The sequence below is a fragment of the Panicum hallii genome, chromosome 5, assembly GCF_002211085.1.
Source record: "Panicum hallii strain FIL2 chromosome 5, PHallii_v3.1, whole genome shotgun sequence".
Classification (NCBI taxonomy): Eukaryota; Viridiplantae; Streptophyta; class Magnoliopsida; order Poales; family Poaceae; genus Panicum; species Panicum hallii.
In genome coordinates, this window is record NC_038046.1 from 29254495 (window position 1) to 29273940 (window position 19446).

Here is a 19446-nt window from a genome sequence, read left to right on the forward strand (position 1 = left end):
AGTTTGGGTTCTTGATGAATGTCCTCAAGACAAGAACATCATCAGCACCAAGTGGGTCTTCCGTAACAAACAAGATGAACATGATGTGATGGTCCGCAACAAGGCAAGACTTGCGGCTAAGGGCTTTGTACAAGTTGAAGGATTGGATTTTTGTGAAACTTTTGCACCCGTCACAAGACTTGAAGCCATCTGTATCCTTTTTAGCGTACACTTCACATCATAACATGAAACTCTTTCAAATGGATGTGAAGAGTGCGTTCTTAAATGGCTTCATTAATGAGTTGGTGTTTGTTGAACAACCTCCTGGGTTTGAAGACCCTAGATATCCTAATCAGGTCTATAGGTTGAACAAGGCGCTCTACAGGCTCAAGCAAGCACCTCGGGCTTGGTATGAACACCTTCGGGATTTCCTACTTGAGAAGGGTTTCAAGATTGGGAGGGTGGATACAACTCTATTCACAAAAGTCATCAACGACAAGCTCTCCGTATGTTAAATCTATGTTGATGATATTATATTTGTTTCAACTAACCCCACTTTGTGCAAGGAGTTTGGAGATACGAGGGCTATGGAATTCGAGATGTCCATGATTGGTGAGCTCAACTTCTTCCTCGGTTTTCAAGTCAAGCAACTAAAGAAAGGGACATTCATCCATCAAGAAAAGTACACGGCGGACATCCTGAAGAAATTCAAGTTGGATGATTGCAGGCCGATCAAGACTCCAATGCCAACAAATGGACATCTCGACCTTGATGAGGGAGGTAAACCGGTTGACCAAAAGCTTTACCGTTCTATGATTGGGTCTCTTCTTTACCTTACCGCATCTTGGCCTCATATCATGTTTAGTGTATGTATGTGTTCTCGTTTTCAAGCTAAACCTAAGGAATCCCACCTTAGTGCCATGAAGCGGATCCTTATATACCTCAAATATACAACTAGCATAGGCTTGTGGTACCCCAAAGGCACTAGTTTTACTCTCTTGGGATACTCGAATTCGGACTTTGCCGGATGTCGTGTGGATCGCAACAGTACATTGGGTGGGTGGCACTTGCTAGGGCGTTCCTTGGTCTCTTGGTCTTCAAAGAAATGAAATTCCGTGGCCTTGTCAACCACAGAGGTGGATTAAATTGCCGCCGGGGCTTGTTGTGCTCAAATCCTTTATATGAAGCAAAGCCTCTTGGACTATGGTGTGACACTAGATAGGATTCCACTCCTTTGTGATAACAAGAGTGCCTTAAAAATTGCTAACAACCCGGTTCAACACTCTCGCACGAAGCATATAGATATTCGCCATCACTTTCTAAGACATCATATGGCAAGGAATGATATATCACTTTGTGGTGTTCGTTCCGATGATCAATTAGCCGAAATCTTCACAAAACCACTAGATGAGAGCACCATTTGTAGGTTGCGAAGTGAGCTTAACGTTTTAGATGCTTCTAACGTCATGTAATTGCTTTGTCATTGTTGGGTATTTTAACGACTGCGAATAAATCTGCAAGCACGGATACGATTGTAGCTTTCACCCGAGAGTGTTCAAGGATATCGAATCCAAGGGAATGCGTGTGCACTAACTTCTAACTTAGTCGATCCAAGGACACACCAAGATAAGTGGCGAGGATGGAAAGGATTCCTGAGGTAGCACTAGATAAGAGTTAAAGGTCGACCTCTCGGGTAGAAATACTCGCTCCGGCCAACGGCTCTACGCTATATCCGAATGTGGAGGATTACAAAGGACCAATAGGGTTGTCACCACATGTGGCCTACCTCTAACAAACCGTGGGATATAAGGCAAATGAAGCTAACCCTTAGCCTACACACCACGTCTACGCTACTGATTACTACCATAGTCTGACTACGTTTGAATTCCCGTAGCAAACTACGGCACTCTGTATAAATATAGAGCGATGAACCCGAGAGTAAGAGAACTCATCTCACTCAAATATAAGTACTATGCAAGATAGGAATCACAAATACTAACTTAGTCATACCAGAGGAAGCCAGCATCCGTAGAGGTACATGGTCGGAGTAGGGTGCTGAGAGACTCAGCACTCCTCCAAGCTACTTCCTCTCTCTCTCTCCCTATTCTAAGCACTATCCTAGGCAGGGCTTCACCATGGAGTGGAGTGCTACATCTTCAAGTGAAGGTGTTGGAGGTCTTGGTGGTGTGTGTGAATGAGGGGAGGGGAGGCCTCCTTTTATAGCCTCCAAGGACGGTTCATGCCGTCTTTATATATGGAAACCTTAGCCACGGCCTTGAGGAAGCGTAGGGGGTACTCCATGTCAAAATGCACCTGGATCAGAGTCCATCTAGGTTCGGCCGACCCCAGGTGGAGCCTCCATGGCTCTGCCTTCCTTTGGCTAGCTAACATGTGGGCCCTGGCAAGGATCCTTGGTGATTTGAGCCTTGGCGCGCCCGTTTGGTCTGATTTGTGCGCCCTTGAATCCGTGTGCCAGCCTCTGATTGGTCGGAGGTGTGTTTCTTTACTCCTTGAGTGTGTTTTGAGCACATCTTCCTCCAATTGCAGACATGGCTTCCTGAAATCAATGGTTCACCAACACTTGTGGAATTCGTTAGTAATAACTCCTACCACTACTGTTGATGTTCATTATTTTTGTGTTCATGCAGGAGTTGATGGCATATATTTTGCATTTAAAAGCCATCAACAACACCTCCACACTTAACCTTTGCTCGTCCTCGAGTGAAAGACAAAGGACTAAGGTGAAACAAAACTTCCAAAGGTATGAAGCGAGCATAAGAGATATTCCATACCTTATCTTGCACTTGTGAACTTTGAGGTGTCTATCATGCCATCTTGGGTAGTTGAGGGATGGAATGGTTTTGAATCAAGTCACCTCAACTCTTTATGTCAAGTAGCTTGGGATTTTTCAATGAGTTTTTAAAACAAACCTTGCTTAGCTCCTCATTTCATTCTCTCATATCGCATAATATGTATATATCCTCACCAAGGCATTTGACTTGCCTTTTCTTCATCCTACTTCTAATGGTGTCTATATGTGGAGCTCAAGGTAGGTATGATGGATAAGGCATACTTGCATCACATATATTGCAAAGTGAACAACCGGATCCAAGGAGGAAAACTAGCCATACAATCAAATCAAGATGTGCATGTGTATGGATATAGTGGATGGTAAATGGTGGATGGAAACTTCTTTTGTATGATCTCTCTACCTTCGTAAATCTTTTTGAGAACATGGCTATCTTTTCTCTTTTTTTTTCTTCCCTTGTTTTCTTTTCTTTTTCTTTTTACCTTTGTGTGTCCAACCCTTTTTTTAATGCTTCGAGCCTCATGTGTCCATATATTATTTTTTGATATCACCATATCTCTTCTGTAAGGATACTTTTGGAGAGAGAGGTCACGACATATGTGGAGCTTTATTTGTAGAGTGGATGGATGGTACAATGCTAACTCTCATTTGAGCATAGCAAGGGGTATATGGTGTGCACGTGAAGCTTGATCATGAAAGCATGAAAAGAATTCTCTCAAGGGTCATAACAATTTGACAAAGCTCAATGCAGAGCCAAGTAGCATATGCATAAGGTTTTCTAGGTAACTCATCATATGGCTTTGGTAGGACTTTGGCAAATCAAAGAGGAGCTTGCAATGGCTTTTTAAGTTTTTTCAAAATAAATTTTCCTAGGCACTTAAGCATTTAGAGCAAAGATCGGATCCTCAAACCATATCACACACATCAACTACTTAGATGAGCATGTTGTCCTAAAGATATTTGTTCACAAGCATCGAGATGATAAGCATGGAATAGAACTTATGCAGACCAACCATAGAAAGTATGTAGAACAGGTGGAGCATGTTGATTCATTTTTTTATTTGAGCTTGATTTAAAGGATCAGATTTAAAATTCATCAAAACTCATGGATCAGGAAGATTAGGGAGATTAGAGACACAAAATGATGTGGTGGACAAAATGGGCCTGAGCAGGCTACCTCATGGGTTGGCTAAACCTTGGGTTTGGACAAACCCCCGTGGGCCTGGCTCTAGCTCCCCTTTCCAATACGTGCTGGTGCAGCATGGCGTGCTCTATTTGTGGGTGTTGGTGCATCGTGTTAGCGCTGGAGAGTCTGTGGCTCTCCCCCACACTTATCTTTTTACTTTTTTATTGAAAAGAAAGACAAAGATGGAAACAAGTAAGGACTTTGCCGTTTTTGAATTACCGGGGAGTCTAAAACTTTTATTCAATCAAGGCGCATGAAGAGAGTGTGGCGCCTCCAATTTTTTTGTTATCATTATTTTATTTATTTTTGTTTTTTATCATGGCAAATTGGGCATGCAAAGCGTGGGTCTCAAAAAATTTTGTTTTCCATGTTTTCATTTTCTCAATTTTTTTCCTAGGAGAATTTTTTTTATTACTCACCAATTTTATCTTTGCAGCAAAGCTTAAGCAAGGCTAGGATATAACAAGGGGTATTTTATCAAAGTACTCACAGTACATCTTGGAAAGTGACTTATGCCTCCTTTGCATGTTGTGCAAATTTTATTGAAGTGCGCCCCGGGCCTTGGTTTATCTCCAGTATGAGTTCAGCTTGAGGACTTACCTGTTAATTTTGAAATTTTTTTGCAGAGATTAGTCCATAAAGGATATGCATCCCAAGTCTATGAAAATATTAACTCTGACGTTCACCAATCAAAATTTGACACCATGTCTGATTTTGATTAAAGAAGGTTATTTAACCTAAGCACCATGCTTAATTTAAAAAGCCTATGGATGTACTAATTAAATACAACCAAACCAGAGCATATGACTAAAGACAAAGGAAGTATGAATTTGCATGATCAAGCTATACTCAAATGGAGATAAAAATGAGTAAGGGATTGGTGAATAAAAATGAGTAAGGGATTGGTGAATTTTACCTTTGACGTACCTGAGTGTGCTCTACTGCCAACATATAGGATGGATGTCTCAAAATTATTGTAGTCGTGCTGTGATCACATATGGTTGTTGATTGATCCTCCATTTCCCTGTGGACTATAGTGGAGGAAGGCACTTTGATCACGCCAACTCAAGCAAGTGGTACGCATGCCTCATGTTTGGGAACCATGTTCCTTTGGAGGCATGATTCATAGGCACAATGCTGTAGGATTGGAGACATAGAGTACGTCTCCTTTTATGCATATGAGCAGGTGCCAAGCAGAGTCAAATAGCAGAGGCCTGGAAAAGAAGAGGAGAATTCCTCTTGCTTGGATGTGCGCAAGCGCTTGCTAGAGCGGGGGCTATGCAAAGACGGGATCAAAACTAGACTAAGCCAAGGCTTGCATGCATACATGAGAGCAAGGAAAGGTGGAGCGAAGCGGCAAAATGATCTCTACCAAGGTGTAATGCCACAGCTTGTAGGCACGCATAAATGGCGTCTTTTGATCTATGTAGGGCTTGCTGGCTCTCTCTCTCCTTCTCTTCTTATCCCCTTTTTTGCATCATTTATTTTTTTTCTCCCTCTTTTTGTAGCTTCTCTCTCTCTTTTTTTCACTTCTCTCTTCGCTTTTTGTCAGCTTGTCTTTCTCTCTCTCTTTTTTTCACTCCTTTTCCTTTAGCAAGGCAGAGTTGACATCACCTTTTGAACTAGGATAGCCTTTGGTATGGATGAAACTTGCAATGAGATGCTCACCGACCCCCTCCCCCCCCCCACACTTGAACTTTTGTGTAAAAGTCAAGTGTGCTATGTCAGTGTCTCCTTTCGTGTGTGTTCCATCACCAAAGAGCTTCAAGGTATACAACTGATGCAGCTCCCATATTTCTCGGGCATCGTATGTCCCCTGCTCTTCTTAATCTTAATCTAAAATTGTTAGGACCAAGAATAACCGAAGGTGCATACTATCCTAAAAACATGTTCTTGCTTTTATTATTTGGGAGAAAGCTTTTTTATATTTATTTATCTCCTTAAGATAATCCGAGCTATCTCCCGACGGTGCTTTGTTTATAGTCACAAGCTCGACCATGTGGGATTCATCCTACAGCTATCAAATGGTGATGTAGTTCCTAGCTTCAACACCATTTGTTGATTTATCATTATTCAAGTTGCAAGGTTAGTGCACAAAAACAACTACAAGTCCTGCATAGATATTATGATAAGTGGAACCAAACACAACCATCCTAAAAGGGCGTCTGTGGTGGGAAACCCTGAGGTGATCGTACGACTTGCATTGTCTTCGCACAAAGGATGATAGATCTTGGAGATATCTCGGATGAGCATGATCCTTGTGATGAATCAGAATAAAACTTCATGCTCCTGGAGTGAGTGGCTTGATCTCCGGATAGAGCAACTCAAGAATGTTCATGGCCCCATGGTGAAAGAGGATGTATAACTCTATGGGTCATAGGAACTCTATGTGTAACTTCAGAGCAAAACTTCATATCTCGGATGAGCATGATCCCGATAGTGCTTTGAGTTAGTAGCTTATCCTAGTTAAAGTTAGCCTTGAAATCATGCACACTTGCTCAAGCTCAGTCTTAGACAGCTCAAAGAAGTCAATGCAACACTTGGAAGAAGAAAAACTCGAAGAAGAATGCAACTCCAAGTCATTAAATCAAAGTGGTGCAAAAAATAGGGGACCGGTTAAATCGATGCCTTAATATTTGAACTGACCGCTGCATTGGGAAGTTGAGATGGCAATCAAAGCAAAGAAATCTCTAAATGACCAGTTAAACTGATGGTTGTCATCGGTTTAACCGACGAAGTGTCGGTGCAATAAAAAATGCACTAACAATCTACACAAAAGCGCCAGAAGACTCAAGTCAAAAAGGCTTCAGCACCGGTTAAACCGACGGTACTTTCAGAGCCTTCGGTGCATTGGTAGTTTATTGATACAGTACCGAATTTGGAGTGGCCGCATTCCATCTCAAAGAATTTGTTTAGCACCGCTTAAACCGACGAACGTCGGTGTAAATCGTCGGTGCATTGACATCAGCCAAGAAGACTATTAAGGTTTAATGGCTACTATTCCCAGCTTAGTGCGACCGGTTGAACCGATGCTTGTGACCGGTTTAACCGACGCTTTATGCTTTTCGGAAAAGTTGCTTCCAATGGCTATGGCTTGATCTCTAGCCTATAAATTGAGTTTCCCCGAGCCACTTGAGCTGCCTTTGACATCCTGAATACCTGAGGCCACTCCAGAGTAGAAGAGAAAGACTTGAAGCCATGAGAAGAAGAGATTGAGCTTTGAGAGTTGATCCAATCAAGAAGAAATCATCCTTTAAGAGCAGCAAGTGTGCTTGAGCATAGAGCTAGCTTAGTGTAGGTCAAGTGAAGGCTTAGAGCTTGTTACTCTTAGTGTTTGGTGGCATCTAGATGGTCTTGGTGACCCGGAGGCTCTTGGTGAGCTCTTGGAGTCGTGGGGAACCCCAAGAAGATGAAGATGTATGCAGTTTGAAGCTCGCTGCTCCGGAGATGGATAAGAAGCATTCCTAGTGAACACTTGTTTCTTGGTGATGCAAGGGAGCTCAACTCTTGGTGGGTGCTCCAACGTGGATAGGGGGGGCGTCGACTCCTCGATAACACAGGAAAAAATCCGGTTGTCTCATGTCCCTCTCTTTACATTCATGCATTTACTATTGGTTTTATTTGTTGCTTCCCTTGTTTCTTGTTGGTTGAGTAGGTTCATCTATTGCTAGTGTGCTCTCTTGTTTAGGCCGTGTCCTTGATATTGTGTTTTTTACTAGGCAATATGAGCATGTTAGTGTGTTTAGCTACCTAGGATGTCAATGTTAGTGTGCTCTAGTTAATAGGTTCAAAATTCATAGATTGAGCAGCACTAGTTGTATGTTAAGGATTTGATAGAATTTGAAAAAGATCCAATTCATCCTCTTCTTGAGCCACGATCCTTTCACATGTCATGGGTTGGAGTGCGTTTTTCGCTAGCGCAGTTTTAGTCTTTTTATGAGCATGTTGCTTTTGCGTTTGTAATCACAGTGAGTCAGTCATATGATAATTAGGTATTTCATATGATTTTTTTGAAATAGGTGTTATTTTATTCAGATTTTGTATAGTTGTGGCAATGCACGGGCACAGGCCTGGTCTTAATTTTCATTCTATTTGGCTACTTGTTTGCATTTTGGTAAAAAGGAAGGTGGCTTCGTACGTCAAAGAATGCATCTCATAATTGCATCCAAACTACATTGATCAACACAACCTTTTTCACCAACACACACAATCAAAAAATCAAAGGCAATACATGCTTGACTAAGCAAACTAAAATCCTGGATAATGCATTTGGGGAAGCTTGTTGTGCCATGTTAGGTTTGAACCAAAGCTAGAGGTTGCTTTAGTCAACCAATGACACCCATGCGTCTAGCGTTACAAGAGGAAAATCTATGGTCATAAGCCATGTCCCGAAGATCAGCAATATTCAGATATACCAAAACACGTCGGTAATATCAAGCAACTAGAGCTCAAATACGAGTGACCTACAACTATCATTTCACAAAACTAAGCATGCTGTTGGTGCAAATTGAGATTAGTTACCTCCCTGGTTAGACACCACCTAAAAACAATTTTCGCGTGCGCGAGTGGCCGACCTGCCCAAACTCCAGTTACCTCCCCGGCCGGCTGGGACCCTCGGGTGACCTCGCCGGAACGGGCGCGGTCCACCATTTCCGGCGGACGCGTGTCCACCCCTTCTGCTGAGGAAGCAGAAGGCGCGGAAGCGGCAGGCCACGCCGCATCTGATGCGTCACGTTTCCCAGCTGCTTCCACCCTGATTCCCAGCCGCATCGTCCCCGTCCCGATTTCCGTCGGGCCGCCCCTCACCCCCCCCCCCCCTCTTTCCTTGGCTTACCATCAGCAGCTAGCGAAGGATCCTACCCGCGGCGAGCGAGCGGCCGCGCTTCCCCCTGGCCCCCGCAGCCCCTCTCGTTATCTCCACCTCGATTCGGCTGCTCCGCCGGCGCCACACCCACACGGGCGGAGTGCAAAGGTGGACTCAGAGAGAAGGCTTCGTTGGTTTCTAGCTTTCGGTTCCCGAGGCGCCTCTGCCGGCGATGTCGGAGTGCGGCCACGGTGGAGCGCGGGAGAAGCTCTGGGAAGCCGCCTGCAACGCCATCGCCGGCGGCTCGGCAGGTAATTCTGCTCCCATCTCGCCTCGGGCTCGGTCTTGCGGGTTTGGTTGTGATGCTAGTGGTTTTGGGTTCTGAATCCTTCTATTTCTGGCATGGTGGGTGCGGGCGCAGGGGTGATCTCGGCCACGGTACTGTGCCCGCTGGACGTGGTCAAGACGCGGCTGCAGGTGTACGGCCTCCCTTCCAACCTCTCCTCTGGCGCGCCACCGGCTGGTAAGTTACCTTTTGTCCTTGACGCATGCTTGCTTGCCTACCTGCTATTTTTGTTTGTTATGTACTCCATTTCGTGCTTGTTTGCCGCCTGGGTTCATCAGAGATTCTGGATTGCACGAAGTGAGGTAGACTCTTTACAGATTCTTCCTGGCCGAAATTGCCAAGAGAAGTTTTACTGTAATATAGGGTTTTCACCTTTGGTCATGGCCTAAATCATAACACGAATCTTGAAGAAGGTGTAAGTATCAAAATTGAATCGATCTTCTGTGGAATGTAGCTGCTGCTACATCGTCTCTTGGAGTTGGTATGATATTCTTAATTGGTTGGGTAGAACATTGACATTTAACATAACTATTCTCAATATGAGCGCATGTTATACAAATACTACTATTTACTTAGCTCCTAAAGGCTTGAGTGCGCTGTTGGATATTCTCATGCTCAATTTGGAGTCCATCATGAAATATTTTTTTTTTTGCTTGCTGCAAAGTTTTCTTCCAATTGTGCAAAGCCTGTCTTTGAAGAGGAGGCATATGAGATGTGAAGATATGTCTGTAACTTCAGTTTGGAAGATAAAATCTTCATAGTGTACAATTATGTTATCTTGAGAGGCATGTGGTGCGATATTTATGTCTCTTACTGCATTAGGATGATTAATATAGGAGCCATAATAGATAAACATTGTATACTCAGGAATAACTAGTTTCATTAGCATGTATTCCAACTTTAAAATCCTACGAAACAAACTTCATTTGTTTATGGTAATTGTCTAATTATTATCTACCTTTTTATGTTTATCTTGTTTTCTGATTTATGTTTCAATCTTTATTAGGTAGGGTGATTATTTCTGGTTTTCAGCAGATATTGAAAAATGAAGGCTTGCCTGGGTTGTATCGTGGTCTTTCACCAACAATTGTAGCACTGTTTCCGACTTGGGCTGTAAGGAATTGTATATCTTACATCTTTTATAAGCACCACTGGCAGAACTGTTTTGCTTCAATGCAATAGAATTTTAGCTCAACACTTCTTTCATGTTTGGTTGCCCAAGTGTGGTTTAGTTGAACAACCAATGAGCTATAATTGTAGCTCGGAGACTTGACCTTGTCCTGATCTGATGTGATCACAGTATATTTAATGCATATTTTGAGTTAAGGCTAAAATCAAATGCCCAAGTTTGGCACACATGATTAGAGATGTATTGCCTTTTTTCTTGCTAGTGAGGGGCCATTTTGTTACTTAATATTCAATTTACCGTATAAAATGATCCAAATGATATATGATGTAGATATAAAATCTGATTTTTTCATGAGAAGGATAATGTTGGTAGTTTGGTTAGGCAAGTGGTTCATTTGTGGTGAGCTCATTTTTTTAAGGAAACAAAAGGCTGTTTTGGTGATTTTAAGGTTTTCTATGGGAGGTGGGTGAGGGGAGGAACATGTGGAATATATACCTTTTTGATAGTAGAAGTCAGTAGTAAGTCCGATTTTGGACGAGTATGACACTGCTATCTGATGGAGTTTGAATATCTAATAATCATGTGTTCCAAATGTAACTGACAGAAGGTCTTGAGTATGTATGCTCCCTGAAAACATTTCCTTGTATTCCATAATCAGGTAGAAGAAACACTAGTTTGGAATGTGATGGTCTTTTCTCTTCTTGTTTTAGAATTTTCTCTCTGTTTCCTTGTTTAGGGTTTGGGCCAACCTAGTATTCTGTATCAACAAAAACTCTGATTGTGTGCATTGGAGCTGGTGCCTGTGGGGATATTCCTTTTATTGCTTTAAAAAATCATCAGATAGTTGATCTTTCGTCTATGCACTTCAATTATTTGAATTTTCTTATTTCTCAACTTTTTATATGGTATGTACTATGTAGCAAAACAAGTAAACCTACCTTTTTGTGTCTGCAGGTAACCTTTTCGGTTTATAATCATGTGAAGGGACTTCTTCACTCGGAAGGTTAAATACAACTGTGCTTAAGTAGTGTATTGCATCCATCCTTTTGCATTTATATGTCAAATGTTGAAGAGCATTAGGCAGAGATGTCAAATAGATCTTGTGGTGGTAGATGTGCTTGAATGAGATTTTGTCTTTTTATCCATCTCTTAGTTTCATTTTCAGTTAATCGAGCATTTCAAATGAATATGGTACTCTATTGCTTGGCCCTTGTATATATTAGAGTAAACCATATATATTATTATGATACTGTTTATAAAACCAGACATTATTATGGTACTCTATTGTGTAAACCTCATGTATTATTACTTATAACACTAATCTGTTCAATACTAGACAGTTTTTTATAGCTCTGTCTGCCGCCTGCTTATATTCAATTTTTCTATATACCATGAAAATGCTCCGTTGCTTTTTGAAAGTTCTAACTTATTTTTACAGATGCAGTTGGCTGTGTTATGATGGTTTTTATAGCTCTGTCTGCTGCCTGCTTATTATAATCAATTTTTCCGGATACCATGAATATGCTCCGCTGCTTTTTGAAAGTTCAGCTCCAGTTGCCTGTTATAAGTTGTGTATGATTTGCGTCATTAACTTTATTAGACCACAATTCAAGCTCAATTTGCTGTTGTTATTATAAATTGTTTGTAATGCAGATAAAAGAATCGATGCACAAACTCTATATCTCTACTAACAACACTTTTTCATCATGCAGATGGTAATAACAGTGAACTATCTGTCCAAGCAAATGTTCTCGCAGCTTCATGTGCTGGAATTGCAACAGCTACTGCAACAAATCCACTATGGGTTGTGAAGACTAGGCTACAAGTATGCTATACTGTAAAGTTTATGTTTATGTTTCTATGTCTGGTATTTATCTTCTAATAACGTTGCGTCACTTGTTGAGGTTTTATGGTTTTACATATGCTTTCGACATACAGTTCTTTTTTACATAGTATTATTTAGTGCCCTGAAATGATTGCCAAATTGGAAAATACCTTCCCATATGTCACTGACATGTGCCTCACTATGTCAATCTGCCATCATTGGATAATGTTTTCCAATTTAAACCATTCTGTGATAGCACTGAGCCAAGCTCCTGTGAGATTGCAGGGGGTGTAATAATAAATATTGCTTGCACATTTGTTTTGGTTGAGGTGCATAATCGTTTGGCTAAGAGTATACTATTCCAGTTGTATACGTGCCTGGCTTCAGGTGTTCGAGAAAAACATGGGTCATGGGTCATGGTTCGGTGAGTAATTATTACGGATTCACATGAATACAAGGGGCCCTAGTGTGGATGCTTAACATTTCTAGTTAAACAACAGAGATTTACCTAGACCTAATAAATAAAGCTCGTGGAGTGTTTTCCCTACATCGACACCTAGGGGCGGACCCAGCTCACAGCCATAGGCAGGCTGAAGTTTTCTTCTCTCTCTCTCTCTCTCTCTCTCCCTCTCCCTCCCTCCCTCCCTCCCTCTCTCCCTCCCTCCCTCCCTCCCCCTCCCCCTCTCTCCCTCTCTCTCCCCCTCTCCCCCCCTCTCTCTCTGTCTCTCTCTCTCTCTCTGTCTCTCTCTCTGTCTCTTCCCCTAGCTCCCCCTTGTTCCAATGGAGGCTGCCCCTCTGGATCCGCCACTGTCCACACCAGCTGACTAAATCAAATGCTGCCTAACAGCCCAACATTGGTGTCCTGCCTCCTTAAACAATTAATAGCTCTAATGGCACCCATATTTTATCCTCAAACTACACTAATGTCTCAGCTTCAATGCACCTAATTAAACCTGTGCCTTGTTCTCTCAATATTCATCTTCCTTTTTTGCTCTTCATATGTTCTCTACGAATTACATATACACGCTGGGTAGGTGTCAAAAGATGTCATACCATAGCCTATTGTCCTCAGTTGCTGGAGAGTGGATGATTGTACCAGTTTGTTGGAGATGTGGCAGGTTCTATTATGTCTTAGTTATTACTATTCTGGACATACATTTTTTCGGGAATTGAGGGGCATTGTTTTTTTTTGGCTTGCCGTATGAGCTGCACCCTTAGACATTTGTCTCCTGCACTAGTATCCCTGTTAACTAAGTCTGCTGCTTGTAGAGAACATTAAAAGTTAACACCAGATTACCAAGTAGTGTTGCTGTAAGTCCTCCGATGACCTAATCGTAGTAATAGTTAGGATTTTTATCATTTGAACTCTTTGCGTTTTAACTTTTGCATTTTTGTTTATTTCGTTTCAAGTAGATTGGTTCTTGTGTTTTTTTATGATACTAAACAATTATGGAAAGATCACATCTTTAAACAATAATATTTTCACTAACACTCCCTCCAAATGCTCTAGTCATAAATAAGTCTCTTTTTGAACATTGACAAGGTCCCCGATACACAACTTCAACTACTATTTCAACTTAAAAATATATTTATGAACTACTTTTCGAGACAAATCTACTCATATCATTTTCAAATATTCAAAATCAATATGAAAAAAGTTTTGTAGTTCTAGAACACGATTGTGATTAAGAGGAATTGGCAATTGTCAACATCCTGATCGGATGCTCTTGTTGTGATGATGAAGCTAAACAACCTAGTTGAGGGAGGGATGGAGCACAAGTGAGAGAGATATGGAATGAGTGGCTCTTTATTTTTACTTGCCCTTCAATCCCCTAATAAATCCTTTATATGGATTTTAGATGCCACTGGAACTGGAAATTTTGAAAGCTCTTAGATTGGATCTCTGAATGCCACTGAGCAATTGACGTTTTCGTATGTGCTATTGCTTCTAGAAACAATCTTGCTTTGATGATGTACAATATCACAATAGGATGCAATGAAGGGGAGTAGGATAAAACCTGGGGTTGGCAGAGCCGAGTGCTTGGCAATTGAGCATATGAGGGCTGGTGTGGAAGCACACCATTCGCAGTTTGCTTTAGTGGTATTTCTGGGATTTCAAAACTTTGTGGTGGCATGTAATAATTTTTCTATATAGTGGGCAAGCCAGCTCATGGTGCAGATGGAGACAATGACTTGGTATATAAGAAAAAATAATAATTATACTTTAAGTGCCTGCTGGTTCTTTATCGTTATTTTAAGTGCCTGCTAGGGGTTAACTCATGTTTTATTCATTCTTTAAGTGCCTGGTGGTTTTTTATTGTTATTTTAAAAATTGAGACCATCTTAATTATTCTGCTTTTGAGACATCAGAAAGGTAATAAGACTAAAATACTAATGCACAATAACATCTAGTATGAAATCTGAACAGGGCATGCCATAAACTTTAGAGGTCGGAGTACATCTTTTTCTTGTTGTAAAGAATGAACTAATGAGTCCCTGAATGTTTTAAGACCGAATGCAGCATATTATACATAAAATGCATCACCCCATCTATATGATTGCATTCCTATTCATGTTGTCACTCACTGAGGTGGTCTGGTGAGAAAAACCGATCACTTCGTCAGCTCACTGGTTTGTCTGTTCAAACAGAGTCTAAAATGCTACTGTTTTCATATCTTTGAGTAGTGTTTTAACTCACATTGATGTACATGTGCCAATTTTACCTTTTCATATATAACTTAGAATCTGTATTTACATGGAGGCAAAGACAGCAAATTGGTAGTTTGAATCCTGCAATAATGCATGGGATTGGAACAGTATTTTTTTTTTTGAGAAGTAGAGATCTTTTAGCGGGATCAGACTGCCAAACTAGATGTGGTTTGAATTGGTGTTTTCCTGATCGAACCAATGGTTTGCTTTGGATAATGTGACTGTCAATTTGTTTTGAGTGAAGGAATTTTCAAGACATGAACAAAACATATGCTACAGGTAGTGGCTGGCTGGAAAATGTTCACTCTTTTTATGTATCCAGAAAAACCCACCAAACACTCCCATATAACATATTGCTTCCATCAATAGTAATGAAGTTTGGGAGAACTGCTTGAATGCTTTTTAAGCAATGATTGGTAGTACAGTTTGCAGTAAATAATTGAGCTTTTTATATTCTGCTCTTGGTCTTGAGTTAGTAGCTATTACTCTGTTATCTTCACACATGCATTTCTGTGCCACTTTGGATGATATCTAACCTGTATTTCATGTTTTCTGTTGAAGACACAAGGGACGAGACCTGGAGTAGTGCCTTACCAAAGCATCTTATCTGCTTTGCAGCGGATTGCAAAAGAAGAAGGAATCCGTGGATTGTACAGGTAGATTGTGCATCTAACTGCAATGCACATTATACTGGTTCATTCTATTTCTTAGTTTTCATTTAACTATCATTGACCTAATGTGCCCTTGATTCTTTTCTCTGTGATTATAGTGGTCTCCTTCCTTCTCTAGTTGGGGTTGCTCATGTAGCCATCCAGCTCCCAGTCTATGAAAAGGTGAAACTATACTTTGCTAAAAGAGGTAACAATATTTGCTACAGAAAATGTGAATGAAGATTGATCATCCATCATCTACATGTAAAAGATTGACTGTGTACTTCTTTTTTTCAGACAATACTACAGTTGATAAACTCAGCCCTACACAAGTAGCTATGTGTTCATCAGGATCCAAAGTAGCAGCCTCGATAATAACATATCCACACGAGGTATGTTTATTGATACAGTGCATTTCCTATCATCTTTCTATAAACGAAGATTTTTCTCCATCCTTTTAGAATAGCTGAATACCATATTACTCTTTCATAAGCTGCTCATGGTACATCTTGTAATTTTGATCAGGTAGTTTAGCACGTGACATGTCATTAGTTTCTTTTACTTCGTCACTATGATAGGATAACTTGGGCATTTGCCAATAGATGGGGTAAAGTGAAATAACAAACTGATCCTGTCAGTTGTCTCCTTGTTTTCATGATGTATAGGCACTTAAAAGGTATGTTTTCTTTTCTCTCTCCTAGTTTTAAAACATTTAGATGTTGACTTATGTTGGTAGGTTGTACGATCCAAATTGCAAGAACAAGGCCATGATCATCGCGGTGCTATTCGGTATAGTGGTGTAGCTGACTGTATCAAGCAAGTTTACAGGAAGGAAGGTTTTCCTGGTTTCTACCGAGGCTGTGCTACCAACTTGTTGAGAACCACCCCAAATGCTATCATTACTTTTACCAGCTATGAGATGATAAATCGCTTCATGCACAAGCTTCTGGCTCCGTGATCGAGAGCTTGAAGCCAGCAAAGTTCCATTGAGTTTGAAGTTCTAGCAGAGATGGAAATCCAATCTAGCTGCGGGGTCTAATGGTTAACATGGTTGTTGCCATTTTCCCATTCTGACGAAATGGTGGCTGTTAAACACAGGTTTTGGTGAGAGAGAATCAAAATATTCTGTTGTGGCGTGTTATGGAAACATCGTCTATATGCATGATGGAAACTTTTAATAGGAGCCAATCCTTGTCTGCAAAAGATGCCGACCTGCTAGTTGCCGATTTTTACTTATTTAAGCTCGAAATCGATGTGATCACATATCGCATATAGAAGCGATCGATGCCTAGAACTCTCAAAGAAGCAAGGACTCCTGCGAGTCTTGTAAACAGGATATGCATCTCAGTGCAAACATTGCCCTCTGGTTATGCTATTTTTTATTTTAAATGATATGAAATTGTTTTATTTTTTAATTTATATAAAAACATATTAAAATGTGTACTCAGTTGACCAACGTGATTGGCATAGTGCCCGGGGTAAGCCAGCAGTGCAAGGCTGCATACACGCGTTTTGGATCAGCACGTGCCCAGGGCCCATGGCACGCCATAAGGGCTTGTTAGAGCATCTCCAATATACTACACATATTGCATACTCAAAACACTCTTTCTCCATTACCAATATATTTAGAGTTTGAGTTAGGGTTTAGGGTTAGGGTACCCAAATCCAATCACCAATAGAAGGAAAAACTCCCTCATTTACGGAAAAGGAAGATGTGTCCAATCACCAAGAATAGGGTAGAAGGAAAAATCCCTTTCATTTAGGTAAAAAGGAGATGTGTCCAATCACCGAGAATAGGGTAGAAAGAAAAACCCTCTTCATTTAGGTAAAAGGGAGATGTGCTTTAGTGATTAACAAAGACTTGTAATGGGGATCGGATTGGTAATCTGCTGGAGCACCTTCAATTACCAAAATATTAATTTTTGGTATTAGGGAGAGGGATGAGAAATATGTTGGAGATGCTTGCGTTTGGTTGGGGAACGAAGTAGAACGGAGCCGTTCCATCCTACTTTTGCAGATGTTTGGTTGCCAGACTCGTGGAGCAGAGCGGCTCCCGGCAGGAATATTCCGGTCAGATGCCGAATGAGCCCACTCCAAAAAATCGGCCAGACGGAGCCGCTCCGCTCCGGACTCGCTCCTGCCTCGCTCTCCCGTCTCTGCGCACAGGTTGACTCCTCAACCAAACACAGGATGGAGCCGCTCTGTTCCAGTTCACTCTGCAACTAAATAAAAAATAGAGCCACCCCGTTCCAGTTTACCAAACACGGAATAGAGCGGCCTGTTCCTAGAATCTGGGACGGAGCCGCTCCGTTCCACTTCGCTCCTCAACCAAACACTACCTTTAGAGTCACATGTGTGACTATGGTAGGAATCACATACGTGACTAGCAGTTACGGTATCACAGAAGTAAGAATGGGCTGGGCACGTGGTCCAAGAAAAATTAAAAGAATATAACAAACAAAAACGTTGTATTTTTCAAATTGTATATCCAAATCAAAGTCTGATTGCACAACTGTATTTCTTACGATAAAATCTTCAAAACAAGATCATACTTGAATATATTTGGATAATTTTTTTTGGTGGAATAAATTTCTTTTAAATGCAGAACAATTTTGTTGCGAAGCTAGAACCATTGTTCCAACAAAAATTTTGTTCCACTTTGTGTGACAGATCAACTCCAGGTCGCACGTGGGACCTGGATTATTTCCGCATAACTATAGCCCCAACGGGGCTGACGAGACGAGTGCATCCGCCGCTTGAGGAAAATAAAGCAAAAAAATCAGTAAAAAGGTAAGACCATTAGTCAAATTCAAAATAAAGCTAACAACCCTCCTATCTTAATTGAAGTGGGGGATGGTGTCAGGAAAGCTGATATTGTTTCGTGAAAAATCCTGAAATTGACCTGTTAAGATTTGGTGTTCCCTCGTGCGCGAAAGTATCTTCGAGCCATTGCTGATTTTGGTAAACTTTTGGTCTGGCAGGAAGATCCTAATCACCCTCTAAGCTCGTGTAGTTGATCTGGCTGAGATCCTTTGGTTTATTGTTTGCTCCGGGGGGAACTTTGAGGGTGAATTTTGGACATGCCAGTGTGAAATCCCGCAAGCAAACTTCTTGGGAGGAGGACCACCTGATGAGGAAGATCCTCCAAATAGACCAGATGATGTACAACCCAATTTTTTAAATTCTTTGGCTCTGGTCAGCTTAGCTTTGGCCCCAATAGGGCTAATGTTGGCAATGCTGATGACCAGAACTTGGCCTAGCAAAATTTGCAGCCCAATGCAGAGGGTTGGTACTTAGGGCCCAATAGGCAAGCTAATAGCCCTGTCAACGAGGTTAATGATCTTGAAGTTAATATTGATTATGTGGCTAATGGCATGGTGGAAGTTCCCATTGCTATGCAACCTGTGCCTAGTTCTTGAGCTTAATGACTTAATCCATGCTCCTAAGATTGGCTTTGACTTGAATCAAGCTTTGGAAGAGGATCTAGGTGGGATTGAAGATCTCATCCAAGCTGCAGATAATCTATAGGATGTGCAAGCTCTTTTAGCAGAGCCTAAAGACATTATTGATGCTGGCACTAGTAGAAATAGTAGCTTCCATGACGTTTCGCATGATGTTCTGAAACTTCATCGTTGAACAGACCTCATCTACGATGAAAATCCCAGTTTCATCATAGTTCATTGGCGGCAGCGCTCAGCCACTACGGAACTATGACGGAAGTAAAATGTGCGTCATAGAATAACATCTCATATCATCAAAAAAAGTTTGCCATCAACATCTCAAATTTATTTGTACAGTTAAAAATAAAAGAGCGGTAAAAAAATAAAAAATGGCGCAAGGGCCAAAATGGAGTTGGACCCAAGACCTTACTTTGATGCGAAGAGCACCTAGCCACTACACTACAACCAAAAGAATGTCTAATACAGTATATGTAGCCAAACTAAAATGACAAAAAGGAGGGCAAAAGCTGGAAAAAGAATGGAACATGCGATCTTCAATTTGCTTGGGG

The 19446-nt window shown here is 41.2% G+C and overlaps 1 protein-coding gene across 1 annotated transcript; it reads left to right on the forward strand.

Moving 5' to 3' along the window:
* The first annotated feature begins 8555 nt into the window (after nucleotides 1-8555).
* LOC112894068 (nicotinamide adenine dinucleotide transporter 2, mitochondrial-like) lies at nucleotides 8556-16829 on the forward strand. The gene is made up of 9 exons (XM_025961651.1): nucleotides 8556-9089; nucleotides 9200-9301; nucleotides 10131-10237; nucleotides 11208-11256; nucleotides 11966-12078; nucleotides 15349-15443; nucleotides 15557-15645; nucleotides 15735-15829; nucleotides 16174-16829. Exons 1-9 carry the CDS (start codon nucleotides 9011-9013, stop codon nucleotides 16393-16395), a joined length of 951 nt encoding a protein of 316 aa, XP_025817436.1. The 5' UTR covers nucleotides 8556-9010; the 3' UTR covers nucleotides 16396-16829.
* Nucleotides 16830-19446: the final 2617 nt, after the last annotated feature.